Source organism: Maudiozyma barnettii (genome assembly GCF_903064755.1).
Source record: "Maudiozyma barnettii strain CLIB 1767 genome assembly, contig: KABA2_03, whole genome shotgun sequence".
NCBI lineage: Eukaryota > Fungi > Ascomycota > Saccharomycetes > Saccharomycetales > Saccharomycetaceae > Maudiozyma > Maudiozyma barnettii.
In genome coordinates, this window is record NW_024545240.1 from 551,422 (window position 1) to 573,438 (window position 22,017).

The 22,017-nt window shown below is 31.7% G+C and overlaps 12 protein-coding genes and 1 non-coding gene across 13 annotated transcripts; 8 read left to right on the plus strand and 5 right to left on the minus strand.

Annotated features, from left to right (window-relative positions):
• Nucleotides 1-155: 155 nt before the first annotated feature.
• Nucleotides 156-2,438, plus strand: UTP4 (Utp4p; the record flags this gene model as incomplete). Its single annotated transcript, XM_041549708.1, has 1 exon — nucleotides 156-2,438. The coding sequence occupies one exon, from the start codon at nucleotides 156-158 to the stop codon at nucleotides 2,436-2,438; it is 2,283 nt and encodes a 760-aa protein (XP_041405642.1).
• Nucleotides 2,439-2,879: 441 nt separating this feature from the next.
• PEP7 (phosphatidylinositol-3-phosphate binding protein) lies at nucleotides 2,880-4,511 on the plus strand (the record flags this gene model as incomplete). Its single annotated transcript, XM_041549709.1, has 1 exon — nucleotides 2,880-4,511. The coding sequence occupies one exon, from the start codon at nucleotides 2,880-2,882 to the stop codon at nucleotides 4,509-4,511; it is 1,632 nt and encodes a 543-aa protein (XP_041405643.1).
• Nucleotides 4,512-5,007: 496 nt separating this feature from the next.
• On the plus strand, nucleotides 5,008-5,280 carry TIM11 (F1F0 ATP synthase subunit e; the record flags this gene model as incomplete). The annotated part of the gene is made up of 1 exon (XM_041549710.1): nucleotides 5,008-5,280. One exon carries the CDS (start codon nucleotides 5,008-5,010, stop codon nucleotides 5,278-5,280), a length of 273 nt encoding a protein of 90 aa, XP_041405644.1.
• Nucleotides 5,281-5,776: 496 nt separating this feature from the next.
• Nucleotides 5,777-6,880, minus strand: MRPL35 (mitochondrial 54S ribosomal protein mL38; the record flags this gene model as incomplete). The annotated part of the gene is made up of 1 exon (XM_041549711.1): nucleotides 5,777-6,880. One exon carries the CDS (start codon nucleotides 6,878-6,880, stop codon nucleotides 5,777-5,779), a length of 1,104 nt encoding a protein of 367 aa, XP_041405645.1.
• A 1,570-nt stretch (nucleotides 6,881-8,450) lies between these two features.
• On the minus strand, nucleotides 8,451-9,596 carry ASP1 (asparaginase ASP1; the record flags this gene model as incomplete). The annotated part of the gene is made up of 1 exon (XM_041549712.1): nucleotides 8,451-9,596. One exon carries the CDS (start codon nucleotides 9,594-9,596, stop codon nucleotides 8,451-8,453), a length of 1,146 nt encoding a protein of 381 aa, XP_041405646.1.
• Nucleotides 9,597-10,498: 902 nt separating this feature from the next.
• Nucleotides 10,499-10,717, plus strand: DAD4 (Dad4p; the record flags this gene model as incomplete). Its single annotated transcript, XM_041549713.1, has 1 exon — nucleotides 10,499-10,717. The coding sequence occupies one exon, from the start codon at nucleotides 10,499-10,501 to the stop codon at nucleotides 10,715-10,717; it is 219 nt and encodes a 72-aa protein (XP_041405647.1).
• Nucleotides 10,718-11,193: 476 nt separating this feature from the next.
• NOP10 (snoRNP complex protein NOP10) lies at nucleotides 11,194-11,373 on the minus strand (the record flags this gene model as incomplete). Its single annotated transcript, XM_041549714.1, has 1 exon — nucleotides 11,194-11,373. The coding sequence occupies one exon, from the start codon at nucleotides 11,371-11,373 to the stop codon at nucleotides 11,194-11,196; it is 180 nt and encodes a 59-aa protein (XP_041405648.1).
• Nucleotides 11,374-12,041: 668 nt separating this feature from the next.
• SWA2 (Swa2p) lies at nucleotides 12,042-14,108 on the plus strand (the record flags this gene model as incomplete). Its single annotated transcript, XM_041549715.1, has 1 exon — nucleotides 12,042-14,108. The coding sequence occupies one exon, from the start codon at nucleotides 12,042-12,044 to the stop codon at nucleotides 14,106-14,108; it is 2,067 nt and encodes a 688-aa protein (XP_041405649.1).
• A 314-nt stretch (nucleotides 14,109-14,422) lies between these two features.
• Nucleotides 14,423-15,241, plus strand: YFT2 (Yft2p; the record flags this gene model as incomplete). The annotated part of the gene is made up of 1 exon (XM_041549716.1): nucleotides 14,423-15,241. One exon carries the CDS (start codon nucleotides 14,423-14,425, stop codon nucleotides 15,239-15,241), a length of 819 nt encoding a protein of 272 aa, XP_041405650.1.
• An 80-nt stretch (nucleotides 15,242-15,321) lies between these two features.
• Nucleotides 15,322-16,547, minus strand: MCM21 (Mcm21p; the record flags this gene model as incomplete). Its single annotated transcript, XM_041549717.1, has 2 exons — nucleotides 15,322-16,406; nucleotides 16,496-16,547. The coding sequence occupies 2 exons, from the start codon at nucleotides 16,545-16,547 to the stop codon at nucleotides 15,322-15,324; spliced, it is 1,137 nt and encodes a 378-aa protein (XP_041405651.1).
• A 1,324-nt stretch (nucleotides 16,548-17,871) lies between these two features.
• Nucleotides 17,872-19,077, plus strand: KABA2_03S05852 (alkene reductase; the record flags this gene model as incomplete). Its single annotated transcript, XM_041549718.1, has 1 exon — nucleotides 17,872-19,077. The coding sequence occupies one exon, from the start codon at nucleotides 17,872-17,874 to the stop codon at nucleotides 19,075-19,077; it is 1,206 nt and encodes a 401-aa protein (XP_041405652.1).
• A 936-nt stretch (nucleotides 19,078-20,013) lies between these two features.
• Nucleotides 20,014-20,108, plus strand: KABA2_03S05874. The gene is made up of 2 exons: nucleotides 20,014-20,051; nucleotides 20,072-20,108. It is a non-coding gene; the product is annotated as a tRNA-Phe (tRNA).
• Nucleotides 20,109-20,462: 354 nt separating this feature from the next.
• PCL5 (Pcl5p) lies at nucleotides 20,463-21,182 on the minus strand (the record flags this gene model as incomplete). The annotated part of the gene is made up of 1 exon (XM_041549719.1): nucleotides 20,463-21,182. One exon carries the CDS (start codon nucleotides 21,180-21,182, stop codon nucleotides 20,463-20,465), a length of 720 nt encoding a protein of 239 aa, XP_041405653.1.
• Nucleotides 21,183-22,017: the final 835 nt, after the last annotated feature.

Genomic DNA, 22,017 nt, shown 5'->3' on the forward strand with positions numbered 1-22,017 from the left:
AGTATAGATTATTCACTTATAAAAGGTTTAAACTTATACATCTGGTCTGAACTAGCTTATCGAAAGAATTGTTGAGAGTTAATTTTTTTAGTACTAAAACAAGAAGGACAGAGGACATTCATTACTGTTAATCATTCTAGCTATACATTTAAAAAATGACAGGATCTCAGACTATCATACATAGATCTCGATTTGTGGACTTCACTCCTGGTAATATAACATCTATTGCCTTTTCTCATAGATCTAACCTGGAGAAACTAACCCCTTCAGATTTGCGTGTTGCTATCGGTAGATCTAACGGTGATATCGAGATATGGAACCCAAGAAACAACTGGTTCCAAGAAGTTACCATTCCAGGTGGTAAAGGTCGTTCTGTAGAGGGCCTCTGCTGGTGTAATATTAGCGGTGAGCCACTGAGATTGTTCTCTATCGGTGGGTCTACTGTAATTACCGAATGGAATTTGGCTACCGGAGAAGTTTTGAAGAATTATGATTGTAACGCAGGTGTTATATGGTCATTAGCAATTAATGATAATATGGATAAGTTGGCTGTAGGGTGTGATAATGGTACTGTTGTGATTATTGACATTTCAGGCGGTCCAGGTGCGTTGGAACACGACACAATCCTTGTAAGACAAGAATCAAGAATATTGACATTGACATGGAACAAGAACGATTACGTTATTGGTGGTTGTTCTGATGGAAGAATCAGAGTATGGAATTGTATCCCTAATAGCGAGAGTAGAGGTAGATTATTACACACCATGAAGGTCGATAAAGCCAAAAATGAATCTACTTTAGTATGGAGTATTTTGTATTTACCAGCCACTAACCAAATTGTTTCCGGTGATTCTACTGGGTCTGTAAAATTCTGGGACTTCCAATATGCTACCTTATCTAGTTCATTTAAACCTCATAATGCAGATGTTCTATGTTTGGCTACTGACGTTACCAATACACATGTATTCACTGCAGGTGTCGATAGAAAAATTTTCCAATTTACAAGAAATATATCTAATAACCAAAAGGGTAACGATAATAAGAAATGGGTTAATAGTTCTAATAGATTATTGCATGGTAACGATGTAAGAGCTCTCGCCGGTTACCAATCTAAAGGTGCAGATTTCTTGGTGTCTGGTGGTGTCGAGAAGACAATTGTTGTTAGCTCTATGTCATCATATGCCGAAGGTAATTACAGAAAGATGCCACTGATTGAACCATTCACCAAAAATGTCTTGATTAATAAAGAACAAAGACTTGTAATAATGTGGCATGAAACTACTATCAAGATTTGGGTTATTGGTGATGACTTAGATTTTGACAAGAATTATAAATTAGTTTGCAAATTAGTGTTAAAGGACGATCAAAATATTTCCAATTGTGCATTATCACCAGATGGACAAGTATTGGTTGTTAGCAGAAACTACACTACCAAACTATTCCATCTACAACCTGAAGATGGTAAATTAAAAGTTACAAAATTAGATAATGACCTGTTACTAAAGACAGGTACAAGAGTTGCAAAATTCATTGATAATTCTAAGATTATTTTTTGTACTGCCGATGATGAATTAGTATCCTTGGATTTAGAAAGTGACAATGATGAAAAATTTGAATATATTGAAACTTCCGATGTGCAATCTACGAAAAGTGGAATCAAGGTACCTTATATTAATAATATCCATCAACTTGATGTTACTAATAAATTCGTAGTAATTTCTCGTGGATGTGGTATAGTTGATCTTATTAATCTAGAGACAAATGAAACAAAATGTTTGGTCCGTTTGACTAATTTCATAACTGCGATGAAGATAAATGAAAGGAAAAATACTGTGATCGTGGTAACAGCTGATAATAAAATTTATGAATTCAACTTAATACAAAATGCCGAAGAAACAAATGCCGAAGAAGAATCATCATCATCATCATCATCATCCTTATTGACTGAATGGTCTAAGCATAACACAGAAAACCTACCAAAACAATTTACAAACGCCAAAGAAAAATGTCAAGGTGTTGTCTTTAGTAACATCAATGAAAACATAGCATGGTTCTGGGGTGCTAACTGGGTCTCAAGATTCGATACGTCTGTAGACCTATCTGTCAACAATAAAAGAAAACAGAAAAAACGTACTCGTGATAACCTTACAATTACTGATGAAAGTAACTTTATGAGTTATGAGGATGAGGATGACGAAGATATTGATTTAGACCTCGATGAAACTATGGACGCTCTAGATACATCGAACAATAGATTAAAATCTCTGGGGAACAATAAGGGTGCCATGGATCGTAAAGTGTTTTTCTTCACTGATAAGTACAGACCAATCCTATATTTTGACTTCATCTCTGATAATGAGTTAGTTGTTGTTGAAAGACCACCATCTATGATTGACGGTCAAAGAAAAGCATTCCATCTACCAAAAATTGTTTTCTAAGAGATTCGAATCAGTTGCATTTTTCATTCGTTAAACGAATTATACATCCACATTAAATAAGCCATGTATAATATTATCATAAATATATATCCATATAGAAGAATTCTGTGCATATGTGTTATCTATGTTGACTATCTTGGTTATTCTCTGATATTCAAAGGTAAAATTGATCTGCCATTGCTACGGACCGTACAGTGGAATCGCTTCACAATGCGTTAAGTATAGGGATAAAATTCTTTACTTAATAATGATAGCGAGTGCAACACAGTTGACACACCAACACTGGAGTTATACAGAATGCACAAGGAAGAATACGAATACATATACAATTAGTTAGACAAGTAGCAATCAGCAACATATACATATATATGCAAAGAAAATTATTTGATTACTGTGTCAATGCGTTCTAATATTGGGGTTTATCTAATAATTTGAAAAAGTATGAATAACCTACATGCAGGAGTTGATATAATTCCTCCATCACCTCAATCACATACACTTAATATGGAGAATGTTAACTGTCCTATCTGTTTTATTTCGTTCAGTGATTTGAGATTACTTAATGTGCATTTAGATCACGACCATGGTTTTGAGGATAACATAAATGAACCTGTTACTCCCATGAGTAAGCAACAAACCACATCTTCAAAAAAAATACGAAATGTAGCTCATGCTAAATCGAAAAGTTCAAATATAATTTCGAATGTCAATAGAATTAAAACAGGTCATTGGGAAGCATATACTTCGGGTGCTAAATGTTTTGATTGTGGGCACATATTAAAAACTAAATTAGACACCAGAAATTGTAGGAAGTGCGGGAACTTATTTAGTAAATGGCATTGCAGAAATATTATCAAATTGAATCTAAAGGCACAGTATGATCCAGAGAATGGGAAATGGTATAGTTGTTGCCATAATTGTTATATCTTGCGCCCAGGTTACAATGGCTTTGGCTCAAGGGTAGATCTCACAGATATATTTTATAAAATACGACATGACAGAAGTGATGATAGAGAGTTACGAAGGTTACAACTTGAGAATAGACTTGTAATATTAATTAATGGCACCATAGAATTATATAATAAGTACCGTGATAGAATTTTAGGCCCTGTGAAGTGGGATTATGATATAGCGACGTTAGAACGTTCGACGGTTCCTTGGAAGGATGATAAAACAGTTTCAAATTGCAATATTTGCCAATCTAAATTTACATTCCTAATAAGAAAACACCACTGTCGTCTATGTGGATCCATAGTCTGTGACAGAATTGAGACTGGTTGTTCCAATGAATTATTGGTACGTTTTTTACAGAGCATTACATCCGATTTATATTACACTCAAAAGGTTCCAGAGGATCCAGAATTTGATAAGGGTATTAGGATATGTTCAGACTGTTTAGATATGATATACATTCCAAGGAAATTTAATAAGGATGTGTCCGATCCACCTTCAGCTATAATTTCTAAATATTACAATCTTCAGAATTTGTCCATGGTAGTAAATCAAGTACTGCCAAAATTCGAAGATCTTTTGAGTAAAATAGAAATTACCAAGGAGTTAAATAAAGTTCCAGATATTACAGATTTAAGAGAATTAGGTAAACACAGAGAGAAGTTATTAAGAGCATTTAAAGCCTACAATATACTCACGAAGCAACTTGCTGCAATTCCTTCTTATAACATATCAGAGAAAAGGATCAAAGATTCTATTAAAATAATATCGTCTGACTTTATAAATGAAAAAATTCTACCCATGAAGAACGTGCCAAGTATTCTAAATGGAGGTAGCTCCTCCAACGAAAGTTCCACAAATAATAGTTTTATGGATACTGGAAAACCTGAAGTAAAAAAATTATATGATTTAATGAGCGATCTTACCATTAAGGAAATAAAAGAATACAGGGAAGAACTTATGGTCTTCAAAGAGCAAAGTTTTATGCTTCAATCAATGATAAAGGAAGCTAAGAAGCAAAGACATTTCGATGAAGTGCAAGTACTTAGTGGTAATTTGAATGATATCATGACGCGCATACAGGACATTCAGACAAAACTTGGAGAACAAGGTTTTGATTGATCATAGAGTCCGCATTATAGTTTTATGTTGTTTCTTTAACAATCGTCACTTATTCCAAATAACTGGACGACGTACAAGTTAATGGTATAAGATTTATATGTACAACTACTAGTACTACTAGTACTACCACTGAGAATATATACTTCAATTGTTATTCCTTATGTATACTAATGCTTATATATACTCGAATATTTCATCCGAATTTCTATAAAAGCTAATGTTAACGTACTTAAAAAAAAATACAAGCCATACTCCGTTATGATTGGTCCGGCGCTCAGTGCTGCGGTGAACAAAGTTCTACTCAAAGTACAATTCTCGACATTTCTTCGAAGGGTTTCTTATTATTATATGTTCATGAGATATCAAGAAGGACCTTTGACTAAAAGAACGACAGCGTATTTATTTGTAAATATTTTAATACTAACGAATACTAACATAACGAAATTGTTTTTGGTTATAAATATAGAATCCCTAACTCATACAATTTTTTGAAAAGATGTCATCTGTTAATGTATTGAGATATAGTGCTCTAGCCCTTGGTCTAGCTGTTGGTTTAAAGACAGATATGAACTTGCGTTGCTCTGCTAAGAAGCAAGCTGAAGAAGATGTTTACCAAAAAGAGCTTGCATTAGTTAAAGAGGCCAAGGCTGAATGGAATAAATTGCACCCTAAGAAGGTTGTGGAAAGTAAAGAGATCAACCTGGAAGATCCAAATCTGGACTATGCAGCTGTTATATTGAATGCAGTTGAATCATTGAAATCTACCTAAACTGGGACCTGGTCACTATTTACATATCCTAATTCAATTCATTATATCAAATTTTACCCTATTTTATTATTGTTATTATTATTATTACTATTATTATTCTCAAATCCTTTCAGCGACAACGTAATGATCAAATTCCACAAAACTTAATTAACAATCGTAAATACTGAACCATACAACATACTATAAGCATATGGTAGCACATTATAATACGTATTTTTATATATTCTTTTGTTTACTAAGTTTAATATCATCATATTCATTGTTTAATTCTTTAATTTATCAGACAAAGAGGGATAATCTAGAGCATACTCAAGCTGTTGGTTCAGATTTACAGTGTTAAGTATGTTCTCTTCTAACAACTTCTGATAGTTTTGGATTCCAAAAGGTCAAAAAAAAATATTGGAATTGTATTGTATATATACATGAATCTTAAAATTATATTATTTATTTATTATGTAGGGACAGTAGCAGTATTATAATAAAGTTAGTTCATTAGTTAGACACGCACTCTAGAAAATACTCTACCCTTTGGTAAATTGTATTGTTCTCTAATATTATTGACGTTACTATCCCATTTACTTCTCCAAACATGAGCTCCGATTGGATCCAGTTGATTAGCTTGAACAAAACCCCTTATATCAAAATTGTCTCTGTCAATTAATGGCGTAGCAGCTTCTGTATCTAGAGCACAACATTTACCAGTTTCCTCATTTAGAGACTGTCTAAACACCCAAACTGCGAATCTCTGAATACCTGCATTCTTTTCTGGAACTGGTGGAAGGTAATTAGCTAAAATGTTACGTTCAAAGAATTTTCTTGAATCCACAACATTATCGTTGTAATCAATCTTCACATTGGTTAATCCATAAGATAAAGTAGTTTTGAAAGAATTATTCATTAAATCTGGTTCATCAGGATTCACAATAAGAATAGTGTACAGTTGTTCCTTTGGATTGACTAATTCATATTCTTGAATTTTAAATATTGGTTCTAAGGACGTTACACCAGAAGATAAGAACTTCCCTGGCTCTATCCATTGATTAACACCTGTAGAATAAGGAAATTTAATGTCGACTGCAGCCCGAGGTTTTAATGTTGGTAAAGTATCTGGAATAACCTTCAATGATTCTAATCTTTGCATCAATAACATCAGTTTATACGATTCCCAATGTTTTTTACCAAGATGTCTGTAAACTGGTTGATTATAATCAATCATAGTAGGTAAATTATCTAACTTATCACCAAATTGGAAATTGTATTGCACTTCTGGGTTTGTTATCTCAGCTTTTACTAATAATTTCTCCATCGATGCTGGTTTGATAGTCTCTTTACTAGCATATTTATAAGTTGCTCCAGACCTATCTTGTAAAAATTCATAACATGTCTTAAAGGTTTCGTCAATAAGGGCCGGTGAGTTATATTTCATACGATTTGTCTTTCTCTTTAGAGAAATTGGACCACCTGTAACTTTATCACCATGAAGGACACCTTCTTTAATTGCTACTGACGATATACCTAACGATTTAGACCTTGTAGTAAAATCAGACCAGACAGCAGATGATCTATTCATATTACCTGTATGTATTAGTCTCCTGTACATCCTGAAATAAATCGAATATCCAAGTTTAATTATAGGGTACTTAAATTGCACAGATATCAATAAAAAGGAGTTGCAATGATCACAAATTCAAACAATAATCGAGCTTTGTGTATCTACTAATTGTTGTATTTTTTAGAAATTGAATGCTTAATAGTAAATATTTCTTTAACTTATAAGTATTACCTGTTCTCTCTCTAATGCTAATGACCACTCCTTTCTGTTAAGTTTGACCATTTCGAGTTTTCTATATTGTTTTGGGTACTTTCAGTTCGTTTTTTATTTTTCTCTACGTCTCTCTTCTTACCGGCGGGCTCCCTTCACGGCAAGTAAAGATTTTTTAGAGCTGTATCTCTCTTTCTGAAAATTATGAGTTGATGTGTGATACGTCACAAAATAATACAGTTCTAATGATTTGAATAATGGATTGGATGTATTGCTTTCAGGTATATGAAATAATTGTTTGGTAGAATGTTTAGGTATTTTATAGACTGTGGGAAGGTAGTAGTAGAAAACGATTGATGATGAGGTTATACGGTTCCGTAATATACGATATGACATGTTAGTATCATTTCCAAGAACTATATTCCTATGTAAATGGTGACGAATATTATAAGAAAGATGGTTGATTATAGGAAATTTTGCCTCTAGAGATAAGAGATATATTTATTGCTCGAGTATTGAGTATGAATTGTAATCAATCTTAGAACTGTAATTCAACTGAGTGTCTAGATGAGCCGATGCATGAGTTAGCTAGTGAATTAGATGATGATTGTAAAAACTCAACTAAAAACAGTGATCTCCATTTTCAAGGGAAATTAATACCTCATTTTTATGGAGTTAGTAAAACCTAACTATGACGTAGCAACTGTATCTAGGATAGTGGAAAGGTTATATAATCAAGAATAATCTCTAGAGGACAAACAATAACTAAAATATGAAACAATGGAAATATATCGTAATGTTGTTAGTAAGATATTGTATAGTTTTAGACAATATATTGAAAAACATTAAGGATGATCGAAGGATGATAGAAGGATGATCCTTACCTTTCTACCATGGATACATGGGGTGACAAAAAGTAGGACAGCAAATAGATGAAATCATGTCCTTAATGCATAAAATCGAAACGAAACTAAGAACATTATCTGAAAAGAAGAAGAAGAAAAAAACTGTAAACCACCATTGAGAGGCAATCAAAGAAACTGATCGTGATATTATCTCAGAAAAATATTGACTCCAAAAATTAGTGTATCTTTTAACAAAAACCTTGAAACATGAGGAATTAATATTTCCCTCATTTGTTGTTCGTTTTTACTTTCTTATAGCTTTATATTGACTGTTATTATCTCCACCATCATTACTACATTAAGGGGTTTATATTCAACCTCATACATATCCCCAAAACAATTTTATATATTTCTAACTTTCAGTAATTATAAAACTAAAAAGTTATAATATTACAAAATATTTTTAAATTATATTCTCAATGGAAATATATATATATATATATCATATGATGACGCAAATGACGAATTAACAAAAACTACAAAATGGGAATATATAGAATGTCCTAACCACCATAGACACCTCTAAAGACATGCTTCGTTTCGTCGATTGAATAATTACATGCTAGACATAATTGTAATAAAATTCTACTCTTTTCTGGATTCAAATAGCCCGATGCAATACAATTACGAGAATCCCCATTAGCATCCTTTGGTAGATTTGCCCTTGGAATCATACCATCCATGGATCTCTTTGAGTAAACAACGGGAATGTCTATTTCTAAACAGTCTTCATTTACCTTATCAGGTAAAGAACCTGCACCCATAGTGGCGAACACAATCCCAGCATACTGATCCTTTACCATGTCCAATAATTTAGAAGTAATACCTTGATGACCATATATGATGCAAACATCCGGAAAATTGAATGAGTCTGTATTTTTTGGAATGTTTAATTTAAATTTATGACAACCTTGTGGTTTAACAGGTGGATAATAGTAATGAATTTCATTATTTACAAAATTCCCTAGATACCCTTGTCTAACGTTAAATGAATCCAAACTATTTGCATTAGTCTTTGTAATATAATAACCTGCCGATATTTGATCATTCAATGAAACAAGAACACTACGATTTCTCGATTTAGAGTCAGCTGCAATACAAATAGCTTGATATAGATTCATAGGACCATCTGCAGATACAGAAGATGAAGGTCTCATCGAACCAACACAAACAATAGGAACCTCGCCAGCATCAATAGTGCTTTCAATGAAAAAGGCTGTCTCTGCTAAACTATCAGTACCGTGAGTAATGACGATGCCATCAAATTTTTGTAAAGATTCAGAGATTCCGTTATAAATTGTCATTAAAATCTTTTCATCGATATTCTTGGAATCAACGTTACAAAGTTGTTCGTACTCCAGTTCACAGATACGAGAAATATCAGGGATCGCTTCTAACATATCTTGGATAGTTAAATCTACTTTATAATCAGCAGTAGCAGATGATGACGTAGCTTTTGAAGCAATGGTACCACCAGTACCCAGAATTTTAATTCTGGGTAGAGAACGACGCTGTGATAATAGTGGGTGTATAACTGGAGTAGCTGACTTGGAGATGATAGGTTCCTCAGGAGCTGTACTTTCCAATTTAAATTGGGAGTTCTCTAAGTCAGAACAAATAGTAGTAATTTCAACAGCGTTATTAGGCATACTTTTATCTCAAACTTTTTTTTTTGGTTAGCTAATGATGCTAATCTTCTTTCACTAATGCTTGCAATACTAATGAAGGAGCCAAGGGAATATAAGATTTATTTGCTACATAGATGATAAATTTAACATTATGCACTTATATAAACTATAATTGTAAGAGCAATGTACATAATTAACGATGATATCGTTTGAAATTGCTTGGTAGTCATGCATACATTCCCTAGGAAAATTCGATGTGGCTCTGAAAAATTTGAAAAAAAGAAGAAGTGGAAAAGTGGAAAATGAAAATAAAAAAGAGCTGTAATTACAAAGTAGGAAATGAACCAGGAATTGAGCAATTGCTGTGTCTTTTTGATTATATACTAATTTAACCATCGATTATAATTGTGTATTGACTCTTACAGAAGCAATGATTGGGAGTATTTAGAATTATAAATTGGTGTTGATACTCAACAATAAATTGATTCTACTTTGTAGTTATATATATTTGTTTTACGATCTCACATACTTTGTCTATCTTATAGCTACAGTATTCAATGAATTGGTAGCTATAATAAGTAGTTAATATATATCACAAATTAATTTTGTGTACTCTTTATATAACTATTAATTGTCAGTGAAATAGTTTATGTCATCTTGAAGCACGATCACTATATACGTTGCCTATATAGCATTACCTTTAATTATTATTTTATTTACGTGCTTAACTAAGAAAAACAACATCAACATCAACATCAACATCAAAAACAAAAACAAAAACAGAACAATATAATAATTGTAATACTACTTGTACCATTTGATATAGTATTACATATTAAGTAATAATAATTCCTTTGGAAAAGTTGTTATTCGAAGATAAATCAAATAGAGAACAATTATTAGAAAGAAACTAACCACAAAACATGGAGAATCCGTTTGAACGTCAACAGAAGAATATATTATCACGTATAATCGTTAATGTAGAACGATTAAATCAAAGTGTAATTACATTAAATCAAGAATTAGCTAATGTTAATAAAAAAAATAAAAACATTGAAATAATTGGGCAAATATGCGAAAATTATCATAATAGCACACAATTTAATTTAGACGCCACAGGTAACAGGAAGCCACCTTTCTAATTAAATTAAAGAAAGAGAAAAAGAAATAACAATTTATAAAATGTAGAGGAACACACCATATTTTGTTATAGTAAACAGATCTTTGAACTTTGATCTAAGAATTACATATCATTACATACAAATATATATTCTTACATATACTGGTATATGTCAAAAATAAATCATAATAATATCAAATAGCACTAAAAAAAAGAAGACTAAAAAAGGATAGTATCCATATAAATGTTCATTTATTAAATTTGTCGTATTTTATTTTATTTTATTTGTTTATGTAATATACAATAGGAAGAAGTGTCATAACCGCTGCCATTATTTTAAATTAAAAGAAACATCATAAACAGCGAAAGGATATTATTTAGATACTTCTTCTCTCCATGCAAAAAAAAGGAAGAAGAAGAAGAGATGATTCTTATTCTTAAATATTAACTCGATTATTTCTTTATTTCTAAAAAGTCAATACAAATGCGTAATACTTCTTAGTTTTGACCTGGTAGGATGTTGAATCTCTTCTTTAGAGTAACTCTTTGTCTAGAGTATTTGTCATCTGGGGAGAATCTAGCTGGATGAGCAGACTTAGTGATTTCACCATCTTCGGCAATCTTCTTCAAAGTGTAAACTCTCTTACCTTCGTTGTCTAATGTGTACATCAAATGCATTGTGGCTGGTATTCTTATTTGTTTTGTTGTAATATTGTTATAACACTGTATCTAAGACTGTTTAAATAGTTATGAACTAAACTAAACTATCTCTTTATAAGTGCATCTATGTTAAAACTACGCTTTGAACTAGCTCTTCTCTGTTAATTGAAAGTGAATAAATGAAAAAAAAATTTTCAGTGCTCATCCATCAATTTCCATCTCAACGGGGATTCTGCTAACTGCTCGGTGAACACTCCTTGATGAGCTGCGAAAGAAACATTTTTTCATTTTTTTGTTCGCGCAGTGCACAGCCAAAAACAAATGGTTATGCGTTAGGGCTGTCGTGCAGGGTGATGTTTTGGGCAGTGGGAGATCAAACCCTAATCTACCCTGGATGTCGAGAAAGGGACAATGAAGTTGATAAATGATTAACAAATCTTTGCTTATAGGAACAAGAGGTGTCAAAATATTGGCTGAGTATTAAGTTACACGACTAGTTACTATTATTATTATTAGGACGTTTTCTGGTGTGACATATATTATAGAAAAACTAGTTAAACCTTAACCCTGTCATAAAATAAATTTACAACTGTTGTGCCAGCTTTCTAGACGTGAGACCCTTTATTTTTGGCTTCATCATTTTAACTTCTACTCTGAATCGTATTATATTGTACATATAGACATATATGGCAGATCCATTCGCAAATCTACTCACATCTTTGAAAGAAGAGAAGAAAACAAATAAAAATGAGGTAGGCAACCAGGTCACAAACACTTTAAATGCAGATTTGAATAATAATGATTTATTACAAAGTAATTCGAAGCCTTTGGTAGTTCCTTCTCATGAGATTAATATGAATGATTCTATTCATAATGATCTTGATGATCTCTTTGGATTTTCTTCCCAAAGTAATACACCAGCTCCAATTCCACAACGACAACCAGTAAATGGAAGCACTGCAAATAATGATGATGATGATTTTATGAGTGTCTTTGATAATTTTGATTCCAAAGAACAAAGTACTCAACAATATATATCTGAAAACCCATTACCTTCATCGTCTAATGAAAATGTATCAGTAGTGGTAGATGAAATAAAAGATATGGAAGTAGCGCAATTGATGTCCTTAGGTATGTCAATCGATAAAGCTAATAAATATTACAATAAAGGGGTATTATATGATGATATAATTAAAAATAGAAAATTGAAACAAATGCAAGAAAGGAGACAGGAAAATGATAGAGTAGGAACAACATTCTTCAGTGATTCCAATACTAATAAGAAAAATATATCTTCATCAATTTTCTCTGTGGCAACAGATTTCTTAAATAAAGGTAAAGATCTTGTGGATCAATTAACCGCATACCCTGATGAAGAAGCTAATAGGCTTTATAAATACAATGGAAATGATAGTAATTCCGCTGGGAACATATATGATGAAAGGTCTCGTTTTAAGCCATCTATGAATAAAGCAATGTTATTAGATGATGAAACCAATCCATTCGATATTAATAATTATGAAGCGAAATTAGAGACACAACCTTCAAGAACATCGAATACATTGGTTTTTAAAGTACCTACAAATGTAACCGAATCATCTACCCAAGTTCCAGATTCTATTGAAGGGGATTTGTTAGATGATTTCAATGAAAATGTGATTATCTCAGAACCAATGGTTAAATTACCAGCACATTCACCTTCTAGGGAATATTCTTATACCAAGTCAGAACAACCAGTTCAATCGACACTATTAGATTTCGATTCTGACTCAGGGAACAATACAAGTAATACAACCGGGTCTAGAAATAGCACATTACCAATAGTTCATATATCTACCATGGAATTATCTGGTTATAATGAGTTTAATTTGAATGCTAAGGAGTTGTTTGGTAATGGGAATTATAGCTCAGCTTTTGAGGAATATGAAAAATCATTAAATACGCTTCCTTCTTTGCATCCGTTACGTATAGTGGCATTGTCTAATATGATAATATCTCAAATGAAGATAGGTGACTATTCTAAATGTATTGAAAATGCAAAACTTTCGTTGAATATGTTTCCAAGTGATAAAGTTCAATGGAATAATACCATTCAAAACAGTAATCCTCCTAAGACTTACAAAGAATTATGGTCAAAGATTATTTCAAGACAAGCAGAAGCCTATGAACATCAAGAAAATTTCGAGGCCGCCCTTGACGCTTTACAGTTATTACTTCAAAACGGTATCCACGATCCAAAAATTATGAGCGCCAAGAGAAGATGTCAAAAGGTTCTGAATCCGGAAGCCTTCGTTTCAAAACCAAAGATAAATTCATCTACTCCAGCTCCTAAGCCTATGGATAAACGTGAAACTAAAAGAAATATCGAGACCGAGCCAAAAATAAATAAAAACGTAGAGGAAATAAAAGAACAACATAACAAAGAAGAAGAAATTTCAAAACAGAAGTCCGCTTTATATGATATAGTTTTCGACAAGGTGGAAAGTTGGAAAAACAATAAGACTGATGATATTAGATTTTTATTATCTAATCTATCAACTATTATTACATGGACAGAATGGAAACCAGTATCAACGGCCGATTTAGTCATACCTAAAAAGGTGAAAATCACTTATCTGAAGGCAATCACTAAATTACATCCTGATAAACTCTCCAGCGATTTAAGTTTGCAAAATAGGATGATTGCAGAAAATGTCTTTAGTGTGTTAAGTGTCGCATGGGAGAAGTTCAAAGAAGAGAACAACATGACATAAAACTAAGAATATCGGAAAGGCTCAAAAGGGTGATACGGGAAATTCATAAAGAAATATGAAAGCATACATAATAAGTATATTTATACATTTATAAAAATATGTTATGGAATAAAATTTGTAAAGGGTAGTCCCTGACAATTGACCTTACGATACAATTGGGTACGCATAAATTAGTGACATCGAGCGAGCGAACTACCTTCTCAAAAATTAAATAATACTAAAACCCAAAAATGTTCAATATATTACATAAACAGTGTTAATCGTTGAGGTTCGAAGACTACTTAAATCAGAACAACCAACACATACGGTTCATAATGGAGTATTCACAATCTACACGATCGAGGATACGATATACATTTCACTCAGTAATAGCAATCTCATACTTAGTGCTATTTCTGATAGGTATATTTTTCAGTTTTGTCTTACCTGAAGATGTCAAAGAACATCAAAAAAGGACTATTTACCTTTTGAATTCCAAGAATTTTATCAATTCTATCTTTGCTTATAAAGGAAATTTAGTTTGGACGATACTATTTATTTATTTGGCGATTGTTCAAATATATATTCATACCCAGGATTTTGAATTATTGCCAACTTCAAACGTGAGAGATAATCGAAGTTTTTCATATGCAAGTAGTAATGTAGGAAAATATACAAAGCAATACGTTGTTAAATATATTCTAAAAAATTTCATTCTCTTTGTTTGTTTCATGATAATTGATGAAATTTTTATTTTTTCAGGTGGTCAGTGTAGTAGTGGTGACGAGAACACAGGATTACGTTCTGCTGAAGCATGTCGTAAAACTGGCGGAGAATGGAGAGGTGGTTTTGATATAAGTGGTCATTTTTGTTTTCTAATGAATATAAGTTTAATACTATGGTGTGAGCTATTTATATATTTCGATTATGTTAAGAAGAAGAATATTCAAAATTTTATAAATTGGTGGATTACAAATGGAATAATCGTTATTTTGGCAGTATTGATTGCATGGACAATGTTATTATGTATCACTGCTATATATTACCATACTCTGATGGAAAAAATACTGGGATTTGTATTGGGTTATATTTGCTTTTATGTAATGTATCAAATTATCCCTAACCATCCTCTACTAAATAAATATTTATATTAGTCTGGAGGGAAAAAAACGAATATAAAAATCATGCATTAATAAAATTATCTATAATATTGTCTGTTATGAACTAAGCTTATTTAAAGTAATTGCTTTATTTTGAATTCCAGTTCATCCAATGGACCATTCAATATAGTTTCCCATTTTGTTTTAAGTACCTCATCTTGTACACCTTGAGTAATCAAACAGGAAGTTATTATGTCCTTATCTAAATATAACTGTATTTTGATAGCTCCTAAAGAAAACAATACGCTAGTAGAATCGATATCGTTCTTAAGGTTGTTGATTAAACCCTTCATCTCCAATGTCTCAAATATTTTTCCTCTTTCTAGGCTATTTAGTAATAAAATGTATACCTCTTTGGCAAAAATATATACATCTTCATATGAGGATGAGTCACTTGTGCATAAATCACGCATTATCATTTCTATATCTATATATATAGGTATAGTATGTTTAAAAACAATCCATTTTCCAGTATTAGTATCTTTTGTTTGTTTGTCCTTCGTTTTATTTGATCTCTTTAACAAAATATAATATGTTTTGTCAAAGGATGCCTTCTTACTATTGAATATATCGAGACGAATGCCAAGCATCTGTCTTGTGATTTCAATTTTTTGAGTTTCGTCATTTAGTTTCAAATCTGTAGGGTCGACTAGTGGGAAAAATGTTATACCAAATAATCTAAACATATTTTCAATCAGAACTTTGTTCCGAAGTTTACCATTTTGGGATTTATCTGACTCTATCTTTCTTAATTCAGCTTTCCGTTTTGATGGAGATGATAATATATCAACATCCATGTCATCAATAATGCTATTATCAAACATTTGATGTTCTAGAGGGATTTGATTCCGTAATACCCATTCGGATTCAGGTAAGTCATCACCTCCAGATGCAATTCGTGACTTCTTCCTAGGAGTTTGAAGAACTTTAACATTATTTGCATTCATTGATTCATTTTCTACATTTTTGATGTTATCTTCAGATTGATCCTGCTGGTCATCATGCAATAATCTGTAAAGTTGAGGAAATTGATCAAACAATTTTTTAAAATCTGATGCAACAGGATCACTTGTCGTAGTGGAAACCTTTCGGCGTGAACGTGTTTTTTTGTCCTTAATAGATCCTTTGATGGACGTTGCCTTCTTTTTTAAGGAATTGACTAAGAAATTATATTCATTGTTAGTATTTCTGGTAAGAATTATGATTTAAAGCTGAAGTAATAATATTTGAATTACAACAGGAACATACTTTCTTCCTTCAACGCGGAAATATCCTGTTCAAGTTCTTCTAGAATTGTCATTTATCAGACTCTTTCTAATGTGTTTTTTGATCTGTAATTATTGTACTATTTTAAAATTGGATACATGATTTGATTGATTCTTTTATAATAACGACGTATGTTTACATAATAAATTTTTCAGGATATTTTTGCATTTCGCGTTTACTTTTTTTTCCTCATTTCAGTATGACACAAATTATTGAGATGACTATTATGAGATAGGAAACTCTTTAAGGTGTTTTGAAAAGACAAGTAAACGATATGGTTGGCTAAGTTAGGATAAGGACAGTAGTTTGCTGGTCGAATCTAGTACTAATTTTAACCATAGAGACAAATAAACTGACAAAAACTATTTTAAAGTTACCAAATGATTGATTGGTGCTAGCTTCTTCAGTAAATAAAAAGTTAATGTTGTTGATACAGCGAGAATAATCTTCTGTAATTGAGTAGTCATAATCAGTAACTAAATAATGCGATTTCAAATACTATGTGTTGACATCTTCTTTAATTTTATTTTTGGTTTTTTTATTATTATATTAAATTTTACATGAACGTCAAAAATATAAATTTTAAAAAATTTAATTCTTCTGAAAAAAAAAGAACTCAATAATAATGTAATAATAAATACTGTAGTCGAATGTTTTTCAAAATTGGTTTAAATTGTAGGAAATCTACAAGAATAAAAGATATGCACTTCGTAACTTATTTTTCTAACAATGAACGTCAAGGGACAAATAATGAATCATTGACCTTATTGTTGTTGTCATTAAATTTGCGTTGATAAATCTAACTTTAAGCAGTAATATAACAGGTAGCTTTTATAATAATGGTGGTTAAACCGTTTCTTTTCTCACCCATATAGTAATATTGCTTGCTACAAGTGATCGATTGGCCAGTTCCGTTTTTAGAAAAGCGGTACGGAATACGGAAACGGAAACGGAGACGGGAGACGGGAGACGGACATGGAAACGGAAGACGGACATGGAAATTTTAAATTGGAAGTAAAAAGACCAAAACGGAAGCGGGAGACGGGAGTTACCGATATCGCTAAGAAAGTTATTTAGCAATATTGTATTAACAACTACTTTCAAGAACAGTCAAAAAACTGAGAATAAATGAAACTAATGTGAACATATGAACTTAGTAATCATTTTTAAACAACAATTCTTTCTTTCTTTAAGCCATTATCAATGGTTTTACCAACATATAAAAGGAGCCCATATTCAATTCTAAAATGTAAAATATTTGCTTCCAATAGTCTTCCCTTCTCAACTTTTAACATAAAACAATAGTACATACATAAGAATTACAAACACTAACATACCACTTCTAAATTACTTCCAATATGCCATTCGTAAAAGACTTTAAAGCTGAATCTTTAGAAGATTCAAATCTCTTCAGACCAATGAAGATCGGGAATATGAACCTGGACCATCGTGCCGTTATGGCCCCACTAACAAGATTGAGGGCGATATATCCTGGTCAAATTCCAAACACTGACTATGGTATCGAGTATTATGACCAACGTTCCAGGAGAAAAGGGACATTTTTGATCTCTGAAGCCGCAATCATTTCCCCTCAAGCAGGTGGTATTGATGATGCCCCTGGTATCTGGAATGAAACACAGGTCGAAGCATGGTCTAAAATCATCGAAAAGGTTCATGAGAATGGCTCTTATATTTTCATCCAATTCTGGGCTTTAGGTCGCCATGCTTTCCCTGGTAATCTGAAAAGAGATGGGCTTAGATATGTCTCTGCTTCCGACGACGTTTACATCGACGACTCTCGTCAAGCAATTGCTTTCTATGCAAACAACCGCCAACATGGTCTAACTAAGACAGAAATTCAAAGTTTTGTTCAGGATTTTGCAAACGCCTCAAAGAATTCGATTAAGGCAGGTGCAGATGGTGTTGAGATCCATAGTGCGTTTGGTTTCTTTTTAAATCAATTTTTGGACCCAATTTCCAACAAAAGAACGGATGAATACGGTGGGTCTATTGAGAATAGATCCAGAATTGTCTTAGAGGTTGTTGATGCCTGTATTGAGGCCGTTGGTGCTGAAAAGGTTGGTATCAGATTATCCCCTTGGGCTAGATATTTGGGTATGTCAGGAAGTACCGACCCAACTTTATTAGCAACATACTGCTATTTATTGGGTGAGCTTGAAAAGAGAGGTAGGGCTGGTAAGAGATTAGCCTACGTTCATTTAGGTGAACCAAGAGTAACTGATCCATTTTTAACTGAAGGTAAAGGAATGGAGATGTTTGGCCATAACGATTTTGCATTTTCTATCTGGAAAGGTCCAATTATCCGTTCTGGTAATTTGGCATTGCACCCTGAGATTGCAAAAGATTTGTTGAAAAACGATAGAACTTTAATTGCTTACGGTAGATTTTGGATTTCTAACCCAGATCTTGTTGACAGATTGGAGAAGGGACTACCTCTGAATAAATATGATAGAGGTACATTTCTAGGCAGAACCGATGAAGGATTATTGGATTACCCAACTTACGACGAGGCAATCAAAAAAGGTTGGGATTACGAAGCTTAGAAAATTTCTATTTGATTCTATTATATAGTACGTTTTACATATATATCTTTGTTAATTTTTTACAATTTCAAAAAATGTCTTTTTCAGTTATAAGTGATATTACAGGTGAATAAGGAAATAACCATTCGGTCCACGTTGATGCCGGTTATATATATCTAATTTACGAGGTACCTCTGTATTGGAAGAATCTGTTAGAGACATATTACGCGTATCGAGCTGAGGCACACACAGTAGAGTTAGGTCTGGCTCCGTTCATTATACTTAGTGTAAGGTTGACAGGTGCAGATGTATCTTGAGATCTAATCTTAAGAAAACAAAATACACTTGTTATTCTTTTCTTTTAATTGTAGGTGTATTTTTATTATTATATATAATTTATAGAACGAATAGAATCTAACTTCGAATATAAGTTCAGAATTCTTTGTCTTTATATATTTTTTATTCTAATCTCAATTGAGGTTCGAATTATGTTTTGTTTCATAATGCAATTAACTTTGTTTCATGTCGCCACATATTTTGTTTCATATTTTAACACACTTCATAATAACTGCGCTTATTACTCTTAATTTCTGACAGTTAGAATATGTGTTCCTTTTATACTTTTGGTGTTAAACAGAGTTGATATTGTTAAACTGCTCATCTTTTGTGCATAGTAACGTTGGACTATGTAGCTCCAATAAACCCAATGTAGGGGGAACGAATACTACATTATGCAGTATATATCATGGGTTATTATATATACGGTAGTGCAGCACACTCTAAATTCTACTTATATTAGCTACCTTCACCTTCAGATAGGTTAAGCTGATGTTAGCCTTTTTAGTACTGCCGCTACATATTCAACATTTAGGAATCTAAGGACTTAGAACTATCTGAAGGACGTCAAAAGTGATTTATACATAAATCTCTTTATATTTCAAACATTTCACGTTTATTGCGGATTTAGCTCAGTTGGGAGAGCGCCAGACTGAAGAATAACTTTGGTCAAACAAGAAATCTGGAGGTCCTGTGTTCGATCCACAGAATTCGCATTTTTGCAAATGTATTATTTTGTTATCACTTTAAACGTTACATATTTTTTATATGCATTTCAATTTATTTAATTAGTTTAAATTATAAGAGTGAATTTGAATGACTTTCGTTTTATTATAATTAGTTCGTTATCTTGAATAATTATTAGAATGAAAATAGTGTTTAGTACATAAATTTGGGTTAATGAAATATATTATAAAAATTAGGTAAAGAGCTTCATCTGTTTTTCATCCTTATAAAATTAATAAATCAAGTAATAGTTATTTTTTAAACATTAAGAAGCTATCTATATTAATATATATGTATATATAGTAGAAAGTACTAAAAATAACAGCCTTTAACATAACGATTAATCAATTATTAAGTTTAGTCATTTTTTTATTTCGTAAAGTATCATAATAATAATCTGCATCATCATCTCTTGTGCGTTTACCCATAATGGCAATTTCCTTGATATCCACATATAGATTATAATCCAATTTATGTAGACACCATCTTTCTAAAGTAGATAAATCTTTAGCTGGCAATCCACTAATTGATGACCAAGTTTTCATTGAGAATGTATTATCATTAATAAATTTATGACTTAATATTAAACATGTTAAAAATATTCTTTTTGAACATTTAGCAAATTCTGGTAAATCATTAATTTTATTAGAATTTAAATTTTCATAAATTTGTTTAAAATAATGAGATGCTAACATAGCAATCAATTTATTTGATTTTGATCTTTTTAAGACTTCTGTTAAAAATTTAATATTTTTATTAAATGAATTATTAATCTTTGAATCTGTAATTAAAAATTGTGATGTAGAATTTGACATTAAATTTGAAATATTTTTAATTAATTTACTTGAAGTAGACTGTTTTTGACATTGTTGTGGCGATGCAATAAACCTATGTATAGCAGTCTTCGTTGATGATGACGATATATTGACTATATTAGTTTCATAAGGAGGAGTTTGATATGCTAGATGAGATTGTTCAAATGTTTCAGATATTTCATTAGATTCATCTTTAACATTTGCTACCTCAAAATTTGTAATTTCCGAAAATGGACTGATATGTTGCATGATTTCTTGATAATGATAGTTTCAGAAAACAAAATAACAATCAAAATAAAACGTATATTTAAAACTGTTCGTTTCTTTTTGTATTACACCTTCTTCTTTAAGTCTTTAACCAAAAAAGCTAAAAGAGAGGAATCTAAAGATGGAGAAAAAACCTTTTTTTTAAATGTAAATGTAACAAATCATCTTTCTTCTTTGTATGTTGTTAATCCTTAGAGATGATTGTAATGGTGAGATAAGATCCTTTTTTAATAACAAAAAAAATATAATAGTAATAGTAATGAATGATATGAGTTCTTCTGTCTTTACTTCAAATAAATAAATAAAACAGAGAATAGTAACTGTTATATAATAGTTCTAATAAACAGAAAGTATGTATATCAAAAACTACTATTCAGTAAAATAAGGTGTGTATGTTGTTAATTCTTTATTGTCCGAATCAAGAGATTATAACCGTTAGGATAAAACCTTCTCAACTCTTGATACTCTTTATAGTTTGCAAATAATAGAGTGCTAAACTTCTAGTACTGAGAACGTAAAAAAATAATTTAATAATAAAAAGATGTTCTCGAGATATCTATTTATATTAAAAAAAATAAAGATTAATGAATATAGGAAACTAAAAACCGTATATCAGTTATTTTAATATTATTATCTAATCTCACTTTGTTAGCCGATCGCTTAGAGAAATCAATGCAAAGAGAGAGGATCGAAAATAAATTATGACGCATTCCATATCATTTTTTCACTTTATGTGTGTGATTTCCGTTTCCCCCGCGAAGACCCAAATCACACTCTCACACTTTCTCACTCTCTGCATCCATTCACGCCCCCCCCC